Source organism: Phoca vitulina, unplaced genomic scaffold (assembly GCF_004348235.1).
Source record: "Phoca vitulina isolate PV1807 unplaced genomic scaffold, GSC_HSeal_1.0 scaffold19, whole genome shotgun sequence".
Classification (NCBI taxonomy): Eukaryota; Metazoa; Chordata; class Mammalia; order Carnivora; family Phocidae; genus Phoca; species Phoca vitulina.
This window is the reverse complement of record NW_022589722.1, coordinates 29132918-29148519: the sequence shown is the minus strand read 5'-3', so window position 1 is coordinate 29148519 and position 15602 is coordinate 29132918. Positions and strand designations below refer to the sequence as shown.

The 15602-nt window shown below is 56.3% G+C and overlaps 1 protein-coding gene across 2 annotated transcripts in view; it reads right to left on the bottom strand.

Moving 5' to 3' along the window:
• Positions 1-15602, bottom strand: part of MPPED1 (metallophosphoesterase domain containing 1) — a 74812-nt gene that overhangs the window by 53789 nt on the left and 5421 nt on the right. For both annotated transcript variants that reach the window (XM_032416176.1, XM_032416177.1), the window contains exons 2-3: positions 8125-8423; positions 448-629 (exon numbers count right to left, since the gene is read on the bottom strand). In XM_032416176.1, the coding sequence (XP_032272067.1) occupies positions 448-629; positions 8125-8348 (406 nt within the window). In that variant the 5' untranslated portion in view covers positions 8349-8423. The remainder of the gene's footprint in view (positions 1-447; positions 630-8124; positions 8424-15602) is intronic.

Here is a 15602-nt window from a genome sequence, read left to right as displayed (position 1 = left end):
AATCCCTGGGGGTATGCTTGTAAATCATCGCCCACCATTGCCCACAGCGCTCAGCTGCCCCCGGGAGGGGCCTACGCGTGTCCTCTTGCTGGCGGGTCCCCTCACTGGGGAAGCCGTCACAAGGGCGGTGGGTGGTGCCTGCCCGGATATCGCCATTCCCAGAGAGGCATTCATTCATTCGCCCATTCATTCATTCATTCATTCACTCACCAATTATTTGTTGAACACCTACCTGTACCAGGCACCGGGGGCTGGACACGCCAGTGGACATAAACAGACCTGAGCAAAATCCCTTCAGGAGGGCATCTCCCAGGCCAAAAGAATCGCACAAACAAGTCACAGCTGAGACAGGTGCTGGGGTAGGAGACGTCGAGGTGTGACAGAGTGGGAGGTCAGGGAGGGCTTCCCCGGGGAGCAGAGCAAGGCCACCTCCTGCCCAGCACCTACCAAGCCACTCGTTGAACTTCTTGACCTCGCTGGGGAGCCCCAGCTCTGTGAAGTCCCCGGCGTGGATCAGCACGTCGCCGTAGGGCATCTGGATGGGGTCCGTCCTCGAGTGGGTGTCAGACACACAGACGAAGCGGGTGTAGCCGGGCGGCTTGGGGGCATCGTGAGGCACGGGGTCCACCCTGCAGGGAGAGAAGACACGGCAGGTGACCCGTGTCCAGCCCGTGGCCGAAGCCACACCTCACAGCCCCGTCCGCCTGGACCACGTCCACCCCAAACACAGACGGTGTGCCCAGCCTTCTCAATGGGACATCGGAGGTCCGAGTCCTGACTCTCCTGCTCGCCAGCTGGGCAAAAATGTGTGTTCCCCCGGGCCTCAGTTTCCCTTCTATAACACAGGGCCCTCGGAGGGTCCAAGGAGGTAACGAGTGGGGAGCACCAGTGGGCACAGTGTGATTGTGAAGCTAACCCACTGTTGGGCTATTGCTAACCCTCTCTCCCATCACCCCTGCGGGGCCTCTTTAGATGTTTCTTCCCTACTCGCTCCCCTCCCATGAGATTTTAACACTATAGATAGCTGTATGTGTTCATGCACTGTATGTGTATCTGGGCTTTATAATAAGAAGAATAAGCTTTTTTTTCACCCCCTAAAAACCAGTTTCATTCACCCCCTCGGGCGCGCCGTCAGCCCCATCAACAATGCAAGGGCTATAGTCTCTGGTCCTAGTGAAAGAGCTGTCCCCCCACAGCGCCCCTCGGAGCACGCACAGCACCCAGGGAGAGCCGCGTGGGAAAGCGGGGACTTCACGGGAGCACGTGAAACCAAGGCAGTTTTTCTAAACTCTGAGATGGTCCCATCATTTTTAAAACAAGGGCTTTCCAGGGGCGCCTGGGTGGCTCAGGCGGTTAAGCATCTGACTTCAGCTCGGGTTGTGATCTCAGGGTCCTGGGATCGAGCTTCAGTGGGGAGTCTGCTTGTCCCTCCCCCTCTGCCCGCCCCCAGCTCATGCTCTCCCTCTCTCTCTCTCAAATAAATAAATAAAATCTTTAAAAACAAAACAAACAAAACAAAAACAAGGGCTTCCCATGGGTGTGTAGGAAAAGGGTCCTGGAATCAGAAGACCAGGCTTCAAACCCCAGCTCTGCCCCTTATCACTAATGTATGACCTTCAACTTGGCCTTGCTTTGCTTGCCTGTAAAATGGAGCTACCTCACTAAGCAAAAATTATCAGAAAATTAAAAGAGCTGCAGGAATGTAACTTCTTGTTCCGGGAAGCCCACCATAGCCCTCTGGTTCCGCAGACAACAGCACTGAGAGAGTGGCCCCCGGCGTCCCAGGGAATAAAGGGAGACTGTGCTCCCAGTTCAGTGCTCCATGCTCCCAGTTCAGTGTTCCCCCTGCCACATTCAACCTCCTCAGCTGAATGATTTTGCCAGGCTCAAAACTCTTAAAAACAACGCAATGACATTTCAACGAGCAGCTATCTCCAAATGAGTATGCGGCTCGAGGAGTTGTGTTTAAATCTAATTATGCGGCAAACCAAAAGCGGTACCGTATCAGTTACATAAATACTTTTAAAGACATCTTTCTAATTATCCTTTTTTTTTTTCAGACAATATACTTCGAAGAAATTTAATTAACACCTTACGAGAGACGTGGGTTCAGCATGCTAATGTGCAGGGAGCATTAGAACGCTCTATCCACCACAGTCGGAGGCGCCAAGCCAGCCTCTCTGCATGGCATCCCGGTGCCGGGAGCCCACTTGGCCCTTGAGGGGGGTGGTCAAGCCGAGTTAGACCCCCGGCAGGTCCGAGCGAGGTGTGACCAGGGAGAACAGGAAGATTCCCTGAGTCCAATGGCGACCAGCAAGAAGGCACCGGGGCTCTTCCTCTTCCCTCTGCATCCAAGCATCCTTTCATTCATTCATTCATTCATTCAGCCCAGCACATTCTGCCCACCCGCTGTGGGCCGGCCCTGAGCTCAATGCTGGGGCCACAGGGATGAACCAGGCCTGATCCCAGGCCAAGAGACTCCAGACTGATGGCAGAGACAGACTTGGCCAGGCAGCTTTGATGGGGCAACAGAGAAGCTGGGGGCCAGAGAAGGCCCTACCCCAGCAAGGGGCTCCCTAGAAGCTTCCAGGGGGAGGTAGGACCTGAGCTGGTCTGGGAGCTAAAATCTCCCCTCCCACGCCTCTGTCCTCTGAGTCCCTTCCCTCCTCTGCCCCCTCCCCCCACCCAGCCCCGGACAGACAGTCTGGCAGGTGGCAGGCCTGTGGGTCACCTGCACATCCTGCTGCCCCAACACAGCTACTGGACCCAGGGCAGCCGATCGCTACTGGGCTCTCGTCCTGGCACAGGAACATGAGTGAGCCAATCAGATTCATTCATTCATTCGCTCATTCACCCCTACACACACTGAGGTCGTCGGCGTGCCACAAGGTGACAGAGGCCAAGTCAAAGAGACAAGAGAGACGAAGAAGGCAGAGACAGGGAGCGAGATGCCACCTCCAGAGCCACCTCTGGTCCCAACAAGCTCTCCTCCCCTGAGCCCCTTAGCAAGGAGCCTGAGCAGGCCTCAGCCCCGCCCGCCACCAGCCAGCCAAGAGCAGCGCGAGTTCTGAGGGCTCCAGTGGGGCTGGCCTGCTGCTGGAGCCCGGGCTCTTTAATTAACTACGTGCTTATTTCCCTCCACCTCGAGGCTACTGAGCTCAGTGAGGATGCAAACCTAATAATCCCCAGAGAAAAAAATAAAGAATCTTACTTCCCTGCACCATCCTCCAGCTATTTGGCTTGTATTTTGTATTGAAATAACAACAAACGGTAATGGGATGGGTGCTTGATGCTTCTCCCAGATCGAGAGCTGGTCATCTGCTAAGCGCATGACACGCACTCACTGTCCTCGCGCTCACGATGACTGTGTGGGCAGGGTACTATGGGTGTGCCCATTTTACAGACGAGGACAAGAAAAAGAAGAGTCAAGATATGCAGCGCCTGGGTGGCTCAGTCGTTAAGCGTCTGCCTTCGGCTCAGGTCATGATCCCAGGGTCCTGGGATGGAGCCCCACATCGGGCTCCCTGCTCCGCGGGAAGCCTGCTTCTCCCTCTCCCTCTCCCACTCCCCCTGCTTGTGTTCCTGCTCTCACTATCTCTCTCTCTGTCAAATAAATAAATAAAATCTTTAAAAAAAAAAAAAAGAAGAAGAAGAAGAGTCAAGATATGGAGAAAGAGAAAGAAAGGGAGCATACCAGAAGGTGGGAGAGCTTGACATACCTGAAGCTGGGTCCAAACATGGACCTTCTCACTAACTAAGTGAGCCAGTAAACTCTTCTTTTACCCTTAAGACAACTCACATTGGGTTTCTGACACTTGTCATGCCAAACGCTGGCTAACACCTGAGTCACAGCGGCCCCGGGGAGTTACTGAGGTTGGAAACGTTAGTCCCGTATCCAAGGCCTTGGCTAGCAAGTTAAAGAGTAGATTTGAACCTGGGTCTTCACGACAGGAATTTGGGCATCTAACCCCAACACCTTCTGTGACAAGAGAAAACAAAGCGAAATGGTTATTTTCCAGTGACATTCTGCAGGGGCCAGAGACAAGGTGACAGTTGCAGCTTTCTCTCTAAGACCTGAAACCTGTCGCCACCTCTCCCCCGCCTAACAAGGGATATTCCCACAGGGATCATGGCGGCAGGAAGGGTGCAGAATAGAGAACATGGCCTCCAGTGCCCAGACTAGGCCTGCACCCCAACTGGGCCACCTCCTCACTGTGCCCTGGACCCTCCCACCCTCCAGGCCAGCTCTGTAGGGTGGGGACAGCCTGCTCACTCTGGGAGAAGGTGTGAAAACTCAAAGACCTTCGAGGCTCGAAGGCTGGATATGAGTGACCCCTGCAGCCGCTTCCTGGGCCCTGGCCCTTCTCGGGGCTCCCCCTCCCATGAGCCACTGGCTCTCTGGAAGGGCAAAAACTCTGCAGAGGCCGTCCCCTCCATCATCTCTACTTCTGGGGAAATGGGGAGCTCTGAAGGATGGGGGGCCATGGGGGGCAGAGGACTCCTCCCTTCAGTGAGGTTCCAACCACATGTCTAGACAAGTGACTGCGCAGCAGCCATGGTGTTCCCGAATGGGAGAGCCTACCAATCCCCTCCCCTCATTCAACAGTGGGGAAACTGAGACCCAGGCAGTGACAGTGATTTGTGTCACACAAATGTCCAGTGCTCTTTTCACGAGGCCCTCATTCTGAGGTGACCCCCACCACACTGCCCTCCTGAGTCCCGTGCCTGCCCTTCCTTCCCACCTCTGAGCCTTTGCTTTTGCTGGTTCTTCTAGCCCAGGGGTTATGCTGCTGCCCCCAGGAATCCCTCCTTGATCTCCCCCACTCTTCTGGGGCCATACTCCCTGCCTTATCCTCACTCCCTTTTCTTTCTTCTTCCTATCTCTCTGCTGTGCTAGGCTCCAGGGCCCAGCCCCAGGCTGGTGGCAGGGAGAGCCCCTAGAGCTGGGGCCGGCTTCAAGGGAAGGGGAGACCTGGTCTGGCGAGCCATCAGAGAGCCTTCCTGAGGAAGTGACGGCTGGGTGAGATCTGAAGAATGAGTCCGTGTTATCAGGGCAAAGCGTGGGGGAGGCAGAAGTGACAGCACATGCAAGGACCTGAGGCAGGAGGAGGCACGGAATGTTCCAGGCCTCGCCTCTCCTCCTGCCTTGCCCCTCCGTCCTCTCTGGGCTCAAGGCTGACCCCCACTGCCTCTGGGGGCTTCTCAGTGTGTGGACGGGCTGGGACCACAGGGTCCCCTCTGAAACCTCAGCGCATTGGAGAGGGGATGAACGCACTGACCGGGCACGGCTGGGAGGTCCAGGAGCCCGGCACACGGGGGCATCTCCAGGCCGGGCTCACAGCCATGCTCCAGCCACTTGGCTACATTCTTTTTTTTAAGATTTTATTTATTTATTTGATGAGAGAGAGCTAGTGAGAGAAGGAACACAAGCAGGGGGAGTGGGAGAGGGAAAAGGAGGCTTCCCGTGGAGCAGGGAGCCCGATGCGGGGCTCGATCCCAGGACCCTGGGACCATGACCTGAGCCGAAGGCAGACGCTTAACGACTGAGCCACCCAGGCGCCCCTCGGCTACATTCTTCAAGATGTGCTTGGAGGGTCTTTAAATGGGATGACTCGAGTCTCCACCAACAGGATTCTTTTTAAAGGTCAGCGAGGAGAGTCACTATGCCCCACCCCAGCCCCCAAGGCACCTCTCAGGCAGACCGTCAGGATAACCCTGCCCATCGAGGCTTCTCACCGCTCACAGGGCCACACATCCACCCGGCCCCCCCAGGGCAGAAGGGCTGGCGCCTGGAGGGGCTCTCCCTAGGCCACCACAGGGTTTCTAGGACTTCAGGGTGAGGGATCTTTGGTCTCGGGGCCCTGAACCCAGAGGCCCAGATCCAGAGATTCATTATTCAGGCAAAGGCAGTCTCATCACCCCCAGGGTCTCTGGGGCAACCACATAAATCACACGGCTCAATCGGGGGCCACGTTTGGGTTGTCACTGTTGTTATTGAATATAAATTGTGGATTTATTAAATACGGCCCCTCGATCCCTCACCCCGGAGACAAAGCCCAGGGCGGTGATAAATCACGTGTCGGGAAGCGGAATCCATCCTCCCTGTGTCTCCCACGATGGAGACTCGCCATGGAAACCCGCACAGCCGCCGTCAGCAGCCCGCACGCTTCCCTCGTGCTGGGGGCCTGCAGTCTGGAAGAAGGGGGGGTGGGAGGAAGCAGCCCCCCAGTCCCTGCCTGGCCCTGGCTTCCCCCGGCTTTATGCAAAGTTGCGTCTCAGAGCCGGGCTGGCCCGAGCAAGCAATGAGGGAACACTGGATGAGGAGCCCAGAACCAGGGCTCAGGGCATGCTCTTCCCGGGGCACTCACTGCCCAAACCCCTGAGCCCCACTGCCGATGGCAGCCTGGAACCCCTGTCCCGGGAGGTGGCCGCGTGGAGCAGGCCGGGTGAGATGGGCATGGGCGTGGGGCAGGCCTCCTCCCCTCTGACCTCCTGTTCCCCCAGCTCTGTTCTGGGGCTGGGGCCTGCCTGGGTGTCTGCGGGGCCCTGTAAGCGACAGCTCTGCACGGTGCCACACGGCATTATCTCCGGTGCCCGGGGACCCTTCTAAGTGGGGCAGGGCCACAGGCTACATGAACCCCACCTGCTCTGCCTGCCCCCCAGGTGCTCTTGCCCGTCCCCGCTGGGGCAGGAGTCCAGCCCAGCCTCCGGGGACCCCAGGCATGGTCACTTCCAGCCCCAGCGGACTAACCCCACGGACAAAAGACAAAACCCAGCCTGGGGAAGGTCTCCCTCCCTGCAGCGGCCCTGCCAGGCCTCAAGGTCCCCACCACTAAGAAATCAAATGCTGCGAACCTGGGCCTTCCGTCTTGACCCAACCTGCCAATCTGGCCCCCAAGATGGAAATAGGAGGCAGTTAGTTCCCCGAGTAGAAATGTGCCAAAAAATAAAGTAGGCAGCTACTGACAGCACCAGGCCTCAGTGCCCACAGAGATGGGCGTTTTCCCAAGCAAGCACCGAGGGGAGGGTGTATGCCCAGCGCTAGAGCGCACCCCAGGCCTGGTGCCTGCCTGCCTCCCAGAGCCCTTCTTCCCATGAGGAATCTGTCCGCACTCACACTTCCCAACAGAGGGCGGCTCCTGAGGGAGCCACATGGGAACCAGAGGCAGCGACCCACCCGCCCCCAACCTCCTGGCCTGGGATTGGAAACCCCCTGGCCTCCTTCTCCAAAGTGGTCCACGAGCCAGATTCTCCAGTCTCCCCAAAGGGACAGCCACCAGGCCCCCACGTTATCACTGCTCCCTCAAGTTGGTGCTCACAGCCCTGGAAGAAGTCGCGGATAAAGGAGGGGGAGGGTCTTCTAGGAGCTGCCTGGGGCAGAGCCGGGAGTTTAACCACTTCCTCCCTGGGCTTCCCCTGCCTCTCCAGACCTCAGAAAACCACCCAGGGAGGGGAAAGTTTCCCCCCAGTCCCAGGGGATCCCGAATCTGTGCCCTCGCCTTGGCCTTCCTGCTGGGACATCTCTGGAATTCTCCATCAGCCCCAGTGGGCAGGCGGCAGGACTCCCCAGTCCTTGAGGAAAGCATCTCTGCTTTCCCTATAGAAGCAAAAGGGGTCTGGACAAAAGAAAGAGACAGAGGTCAGGGAAGACAGCCAGCCCAAAACTAGGAGCCTGGAGCAAGGAGCAAGGCCCCTCCCTCTCGGGCCCTCAGTCTCCCCAGTGGTACAATGAGGAACATGAATTAGACCAGGAGTCACCAACCCAAATACCAAGAGGGGGCATCTGGAGCTCAGCCCCCCAGACATCGCCGTGAGGCCTTGTGGGCCCGCAGTTGCCGGGACTTGCGGTTTCCTAAAGCAAAGCCAGAAGTCTGGATTTTTATGTGCCATCACCTCATTGTTAAATATTTGTGAAACATCTCCCCGCCAACTGAAACAGCACTCGGAGCCAGAACCGGCCTCCAGGCCGTCCCAGCGACGTCTCACACATCCCTCCCGACTCGGAGCCTCCAGAATCGCATCGGCCAACAAGCATCCTCAGCCGTTGGGCCCCGAGGCCAGGAGGCACCCCGCGTCCGCGAGCCCACCCCGGGCAGCCGGTCCCACCCAGACCGGCCCACTTACATCTGCACGTGCGGTGGCTGGAAGCGGCCCTGGTTGATGTTGTAGAAGGTAAAGGCCTGGGTGGGGTTGGAGCTGTACTCGTCCACTTCAATGATGAGCCGGCTGTGCGGGTGCCGCCGAGCGGCTATCACGTGCGACTGGGAGAACGCCATGCCCAGGCCGCAGGGCAGGAGGGCCAGGGCCTCTGCCTTCAGGACGCCGGGATCCCACCTAGCGCGCCACATGGACCTCTGCTGGCCGCCCAGGCATCTCCCGCCGCCGCCGCCGCTGCCCGGCCCCAAGCCAGACCTGGGAACAGACTGAGGAGACGGAGCAGAACCGTACGACAGTTAATCTGTTTGGGATTTGCTTTATTTAATGTCAGATGAAGATTTAGAAAGACGAAGGGGGGAGAGAAAAAAAACACAGTCATACAGCTCAAAAACTCATTACAGATCTTTCCAACTCAGCAGTTTGATGAATATACTTTGGTAAAAAGAAAAGGAGAGGAAGGGGAGGGGAACCAAAAAAAAAAAAAGAAAAGAAAAAAACCCACAACGCCGGGGATGGATGCATGCGTGGTCCGACATGTTTAAATACTTAAGACATTTTTTTTGTTGTTGTTCTTCCACAAAATTCGCCAGAGCCCACAGGGTGACCGGGAGCTGGGGCAGGACAATGGTTGGTATTCTGGAAACAGGTAAGGTAAGTTTCACTTATCCGAATGGGGGAATAGGGAAGATTCCCCTGCCACCCAGCTCCCTCCCCACAGACCCCCAAACACACCCCACCCACACCCCTGCAAGCCCCAGCAAGTGGAGAGCACGGGCGGGCGCAAATTCCTTCCTCAACATCAATGTCGCCTAAAGATATCTTTGAGCAGAGCCTAGAGAAGGGATTTTCCCAGACAGATTGCCATCCACCAACTCAGCTCAGGGGGTGGCCCTGGGGGGGGGGGGGGGGGAGGATCTACTTAAAAAAAAAAAAACCTTCCCAAATCCAATCCACACAGAACCGCAGCCTGCAAATGCCATCATTCTCTTTGCCCTGTCTTCCCTCGGAAAGTGCCGTATGCATTTGCAGCAACTGGATTTTAACATCCTTCTGACCAATTCTGACTCGGGCCCCGGCTCAGTCTCCATCCCACCCCGACAGGCTCACACACTGCCCACCACAGCCAATGCCTCCTTTCTAAGACCAGCTAGCTTTCTCATGCGTTCCCATAATCATTTTTTTTAACTGTGTAAAGAGATAAGGCCTTGAAGATGTTTTGTTGTGTTTTGTTTCCATTTTTGGTCATTAAGACCCTCCAATTCCATTTGCACTGAATTTAACCGAGGAGAAAATAACATCATATAAACTATTCCTGGTCAGTCATATCCCAGTCACGTTAAACGAAGAAAAATCCCCTTTGCTTTGCACATGGAAGAAGAATCGACACCGTCAGAAAACAAATTAGATTAGGAAAACGACAAAAATTAGAGACTGGAGAACATTTTAATTACGTGCGAAGTGGATTATTAATTTTTTAAAAATCTCAACAATCGTGCCCATACAAGGTGTAAGAAACAACAATATCCTCCTCCTCCCCCACCCCACCCCCAAAAAAAGGCATCCTAATTCAAAACACACATCTCTCACTCTTCTCTACTTGGAAGACAAGAAAAAAAATCTGCTTTCCCCCAGAATACACTTGCTCCTGTTCTTTGTCCTGCTAATTGTTTCTCTGTGATTCCGCTCTCCCAGCAGAGACGGCCTGGCAGGCCTCTGAGGTGCCCTAGTGGGGGTGTCCTGGCCTCGGGACTCACAAAATCCCTGTGGGAGCTGACCTGTTTCCCTCTGTAACCCTGGGAGAGGCCTGGGGGCCGCAGACGCTGAGGCCCAGACCTCCCAAGGTCCAGATCTGGACAGGGGTTTGAGCCCTAACATTGTACAGACTCACTGTGTGACCTTGGGCCAATGTCCTAACCTCTCTGAGCCTCAGCTTCCTCTTCCTGGAAATCAGTTTGATAATAGTAACACCACAACCCAGGGCAGCTGTGCAGGTTAAATGAATGGGGATCCTGAGCATAGCGCCTGGCGGGTACCAAGCACTCAGCGAAGACTCCATGTTCCTATTATGATCGCACTTCAGTTCAGTGTAACACCTGCGAATCGAGGGCCTGCTGTGAGCAGCTGCTGCCCAGGTACCGGGGCATCTGCGGAACGGGGTGTCGACTGTGAGCAAAAGGGCCTGGAGAACCCGAAAGTTCTCAAATGCCAGCAGACTGGAACACACCCCTGCCGGAAATCCCAGCCCCAGCGTCTGGAAGCCCTGCCTGGCCTAGCCCTGCCCTGGCGGCAGCCGCACGGTCCCGTGCCCCGAGGGCTCCAGCCCCCCCCCCCGCCCCCCGCCCCTTGAGCCCATCAGCGACAGGGTGCTGTGTTCCCGTTTGGAGCCGCCACGTCCAACGCTTCGCAGGGGTCTTGTTCCGCGAGCCTCGCCCCAACCTATGAGATGGACATCCCTACCCTCCCAACCTACAGAGGGGAGAGGCGCACCTCGGAGACCTGAAGACTCTTGCCGGGCCCAGCACAGAGGGCGCGGGCCACCAAGGTCGCGCTGCAGGCAGCCCGACGCCAGGGCTCCCGGACCCCTTTCCCTCCTTCTCCAGTGGGCAAAAGCTGATGCGCCCTTTACCCCTCGACAAAGCCAGACTTTCCTCAGAGAGCCCTTGATCGGGGTCCTCATTCCAGGGTGCCGTGAGGAGCCAGACGTCCCCTGGAGGCAGGGCCTGGGTCTCACTCACTCCCCGCCACCCACGAAGCTCCAGTGCCGCCCCCCTCCCCCCGCCAAGCTCTGCAACCATGAGGTACTAGCTTCGCCTCCAGGAGGCTCTGTCTCCTCAGCCGGAATGCAGGGAAAACAGGAGCTCCCTCATTCAGTCATGGAGATTAAATGAGGGCACACGTGGAAACCGCTTGTCACAGGACCCAGCACGTAGTAAGTGCCCAATAAATGTTAGCGATTGTCCCAACATTATTACTGTCACCCCAGGGCCCTGCAGACCCTTGCATACACCTGGCATTGGTGAATGAATGGCTCCAGGGAGGAAGGTAAGGAGGGAGGGACCCATGAACGGACGGATGGATGGATGAATAGATGGAGGGATGAAAGGATGCAGGGATGGGTGGAGGAACCAAGTACGTGTCTCGCCAGTCTCTTTCCCTAGTGCCCAGCGCAGGCCTGGCGGGGGTGGGGGGGTGCCAAGAGGCCTCGGCTGGAGGTTGAAGACTCCTGGTCCCTCTCCCACTCGCCCACCGCACAGCCCTGCAGGGAGGCTGGCCGGCCAGGCACAGCCCTCTGAAAGGGGAGGTCTCAGGGGCTTCCACCCGTCCCTGCCCCCGAGGGGCATGAGCCTACAGGCCCTGCCTTCGGCCTGCAGCTGGGGGCGGGGGAGGACGGCTCTGCACCAGGGGACTCAGCCAGAAAAGGCGGGCGGCAAGGCGTCCCAGGAGGCGCTCCGCAGTGAAATGCTGCATTTCACATAAAGGGGGTTCGCAATGGGCCCTGCTTGAAGAAATCAGGGAAACTGGTTACGCAGAGCCTTCTTTTAATACCCATTTAATATTTATGGAGCCTCAGCAGCGTGTCAGCCACCGTGCGGAGAACGCAGCCGACCCACGGAGGGGGAGCAACATTTCCCAAACAAACGGCTTCTAGCTGGGAAGCGTTTACACCTGGTCCACAGAACAACGCAGCACGCTGGCAGTGCAACAGGGCCGCTGGGACCCGCCGGGACCCGCTGCGCGGAGACCACCTGGGCCCCCGTCCCGACTCCCCATCCAGCAGAGTGACCTTGAGCAAGGCACACATCCTGGCCAGGCGGCAGGTGCTTCTTCTGTGCCCGTGGGTGGGAAGAAAATGAAACGGGGGGGGGGAGGGGAATGAATTAATTAATGCATTTATTTATTCAACAAACATTTACCACAGCCCTACATACCGTCACTGTTCCGAGTGCCAGAAAGAGCAGTAAGAAAGCAAAGTCACTGCCCTCAAGGGAAGGGGGTGGGGGGGGCAACAAAGTAAACGCACAAGTACATAGAGAAGACACTTTCAGATAATAATATGTGCCTGGAAGAAGACAGAACAGAGTAACGGAATAATGAGTAGTGGGGAAAGGGTGATTGTTACTTGAAATTGGGGGATCGAGAAAGGCCTGTCTGAAGAGGTGATGTCGCCTCAAAGGTGAGTGCTGAGAGGGAGCCAGCCACACACCCAGACCTGGGGAAAGAGAACCAAGGCAGAGGGAAGTGCAAAGGCCCTGAAGCAGGGGAGGCACCAACAAATGGTCTCTCTCTCAGGGCACCTGGGCACCCGGATGGCTTAGTCGGTTAAGCGGGGGCGCCTAGATGGCTTAGTTGGTTAAGCATCTGCCTTTGGCTCCGGTCATGATCTCAGGGTCCTGGGATGGAGCCCCGCATCAGGCTCCCTGCTCAGGGGGAAGCCTGCTTCTCCCTCTGCCTCTGCCTGCCACTCCCCCGCTGTGCTCTCTCTCTCTCTCTCTCTCTCTCTCTCTCTCTCTTGCTCTCCCTGTCAAATAAATAAATAAGTAATCTTTTTAAAAAATAAAATAAAAAATAAATGGTCTCTCTCCTACTGTGTTGGTTCTTGACCACTGGTATGCTTCTACAGTGAAGAACAGCCTGAACTTTGAAGTCAGAGGCGGTGGGTTCAAATTCAGTCTCCAGTGCTGCTTAGCTATGGGGCCCTGGGCAAGTCCCTTCACCTCTCTGGGCTTCCGCTGCCTCATTAGGCCCCTCTCAGGGTAACAGAGGAGATGCAGTGAGCCGTGCCCCTGTCTCTCCATCAAAGTCCAATCAGCCCACGTGGATGGGCTGAAAATTCTTGAAATTTCTGGATTGAAAACTTCTTGTTGAAATATTGCCTCCAATTGGTAGGGCTCGATCTTCGAGTCAGATCCTCTCACAAGGTGATTTGTCTGTTTCCGCCTCAAAGGCATTTACTTGCTGGTCCTCGGATGCCGTGAGTCGGGTCAGGCGAGGCTTCTCTAGAGGAACCTGGTCGTCAGCCGAGGCAGCAAGTGGTAAAGCTGCGATTAGGCGCCAGCTCTATGGAAAGGTCATATGTGGGAAAGAGGCCAAGTCCAGGCCCCGTGCTCTCTGGCTGTCCCCACAACCTTGTCTGGCCTTCTCCTACTGCCAGCGCCGAGCCAGCCTCCAGAACAACCGTCCCAAAATGCACTTTGGACGAAGCCACTCCCTCCCGCTCACCGAATGTCCGCAGGGCCATCCTGCTGCTCTAGGCTAAAGCCCCAGATCCTTCGATCCGCTCAAGAGGCCACACCGGATGCCCGGCCTCCCTCTCACCACTCAGGCCAAGCTCACGCCTCCGGGTTTCCCCCCGGCACACCGGCAATCCTGCCTCTGAGCCCTCACGTATGCTGTCCCCTCTGCTGAAAGGCTCTGCGCACCACCCACCTCCGGGCACACACACCTGTTTCCCGGACGTCTCCCCGACCTCCCCAGGCTGGGCCGGGCGCCTCCACCCACAGCCCCCCAGGGCTTCTCTCACCACAGCCCCCGTGTCTGAGCTGAATGAGAAGCCAAAGAATAAAACCACAGGTGAACCAATGAATGAGCGAGAGAAACTGCACGGGCCCTCACAACTCACAACCTGGATTCAAAAGCAGCTTTAACCTCCCGAAGCTCAGGTGTCTCCTCTGCAAACAAGCGGACGCTCAAACCTCCTTCCCAGAACCACTGGGTGGATTCCACAACATGGGACCTGTGACAGCACCTGGCTGAGGGCCCAGCACACAGTAGGTGCTCACTAAAGGTCTCTTCTGCTGTGGTTAGAAAGTTCCGGTGAAACCCAGGAGCTCTGCAGGGAGCTTCCGAGAACTGAGCAGAGGTTTTCAGAGAATCAAGGAACCCTCCTCTCCCGCCTGGAAGCCGGACTCCTGGCCTCTTCCCTCCCATCCCGTTACTAGGTGACCCCCATTTATTTCACACTTCCCAGGATGTTGTGATCAGACACATTAAGCACAGCCCGCCCTTGGCTAGCTTTTCGAGGCAAGCTCCTCACCACCCACCTCTCCCAGCACACTGCAGGTCAGCCCTGAAACACCCACTGCCCCCACCCCAGGGGAGCCCTGTTCTGCGACCCAAATAACTCCGATATGTAACCGACCCGCAAAGGGCTCAGGGACCAGAGAGCAGCCAGGCAGATCAAAAGAGCAGCTCAGAACCCCGTTATAATGAGGGGGAGGGAATGGGGTCTCTGGGCCCTGAAAGGCCCCCACCCAGCTGTGAGACCAGCCAGCGTGTGCCAAAGGCCCAGAAAGGAGAGACTGTAAGAGACCTTGGCTTACACGGAGCATCTTAACAGCAGGTGGCTTTTTGCAAAGGAGACACTTGGGTCACTCCGGCAGCCCAAATACGTCCAACAGATACGTGAGGGAAAACCACGAGCATTTGCGCCACCAGGGGTTGCCAGTGTGAAGATCAAAGATAGATTTCCTTTGCCATGAGGCTTGAGGCACCCACTTCCACCTGACAGGCTCCTCAAAGCCAGGGTGGGCCCAGGACAGTCCTGGCCCATTGTCCCCTGCCAGTCATTGTTGTCAGCATCTTCTCTGGCTCTCTAAAGCGTCCCCATTTCGATAGTTGGAAATGTCATAAAGGGTAAAGGTCCCCGTCAACAAAGCCAACCAGAGGCCGTTAAGGCAAAGCACCCCCCAAAGGCACCCATGTTTCTCTTCTTGGCATTGGCATGTTTGCATCTAGGACCATGAAGCTAGGATAATACTGTGTTGTCCTGGGTCGGGAACTCAGAGGACAATGACCACACAGGATTGTCTATGACACGGAAGAAGCCCCAGAGAAACACCTGCCCCAACAGTCTACCCAAGGCGGAGTAGTGACGAAGACCAACACCTGGAGAGCTTTCTCCAGGATAGGGCATCTCTATCCCACGCCTCATCTTCTCTAACGGCGAGTGGGGGGCACCTCACTCGCCAGCGTGCCGGGAACTGTCCCCACCGATCACCCAGAGCAAGGCTGAGAGAAAGCCGGCTCAGCACAAGTCACTGCTCACTGGGGCTTTTGTCGAGTACTTATTGCAACGTGGCAAAATGTCACAGAGCGTCCACACTAACACCTAAGTAGTCTTCCCTGAGCCAAATGCAAGAGAAATAATATTTAACAGAAAAATACCAAAGGGGGGGGACTGATTCTTTAAGTCACGTTTCCACTGAAGCTCAAAAATCACTTTTAAATTTTTTGTCTTTCCTTGCTTTGCTCGTGCCTGAAAATCTGCAATTGATCAGTCAATAGTTAAAAATGTCATCAAGGGGTAAAAAATAAATAAATAGAGAAACTCAAAGGAAAGGAAAAAGAACAAATAGCCCAGTGGGGGGGGGGGGGGGAAAAACCAAAAAACCCCCCCACCAAAAAAGTCGCCCCCCTCCGACCCCCCCCCCCCGCTCCGCCGCCGG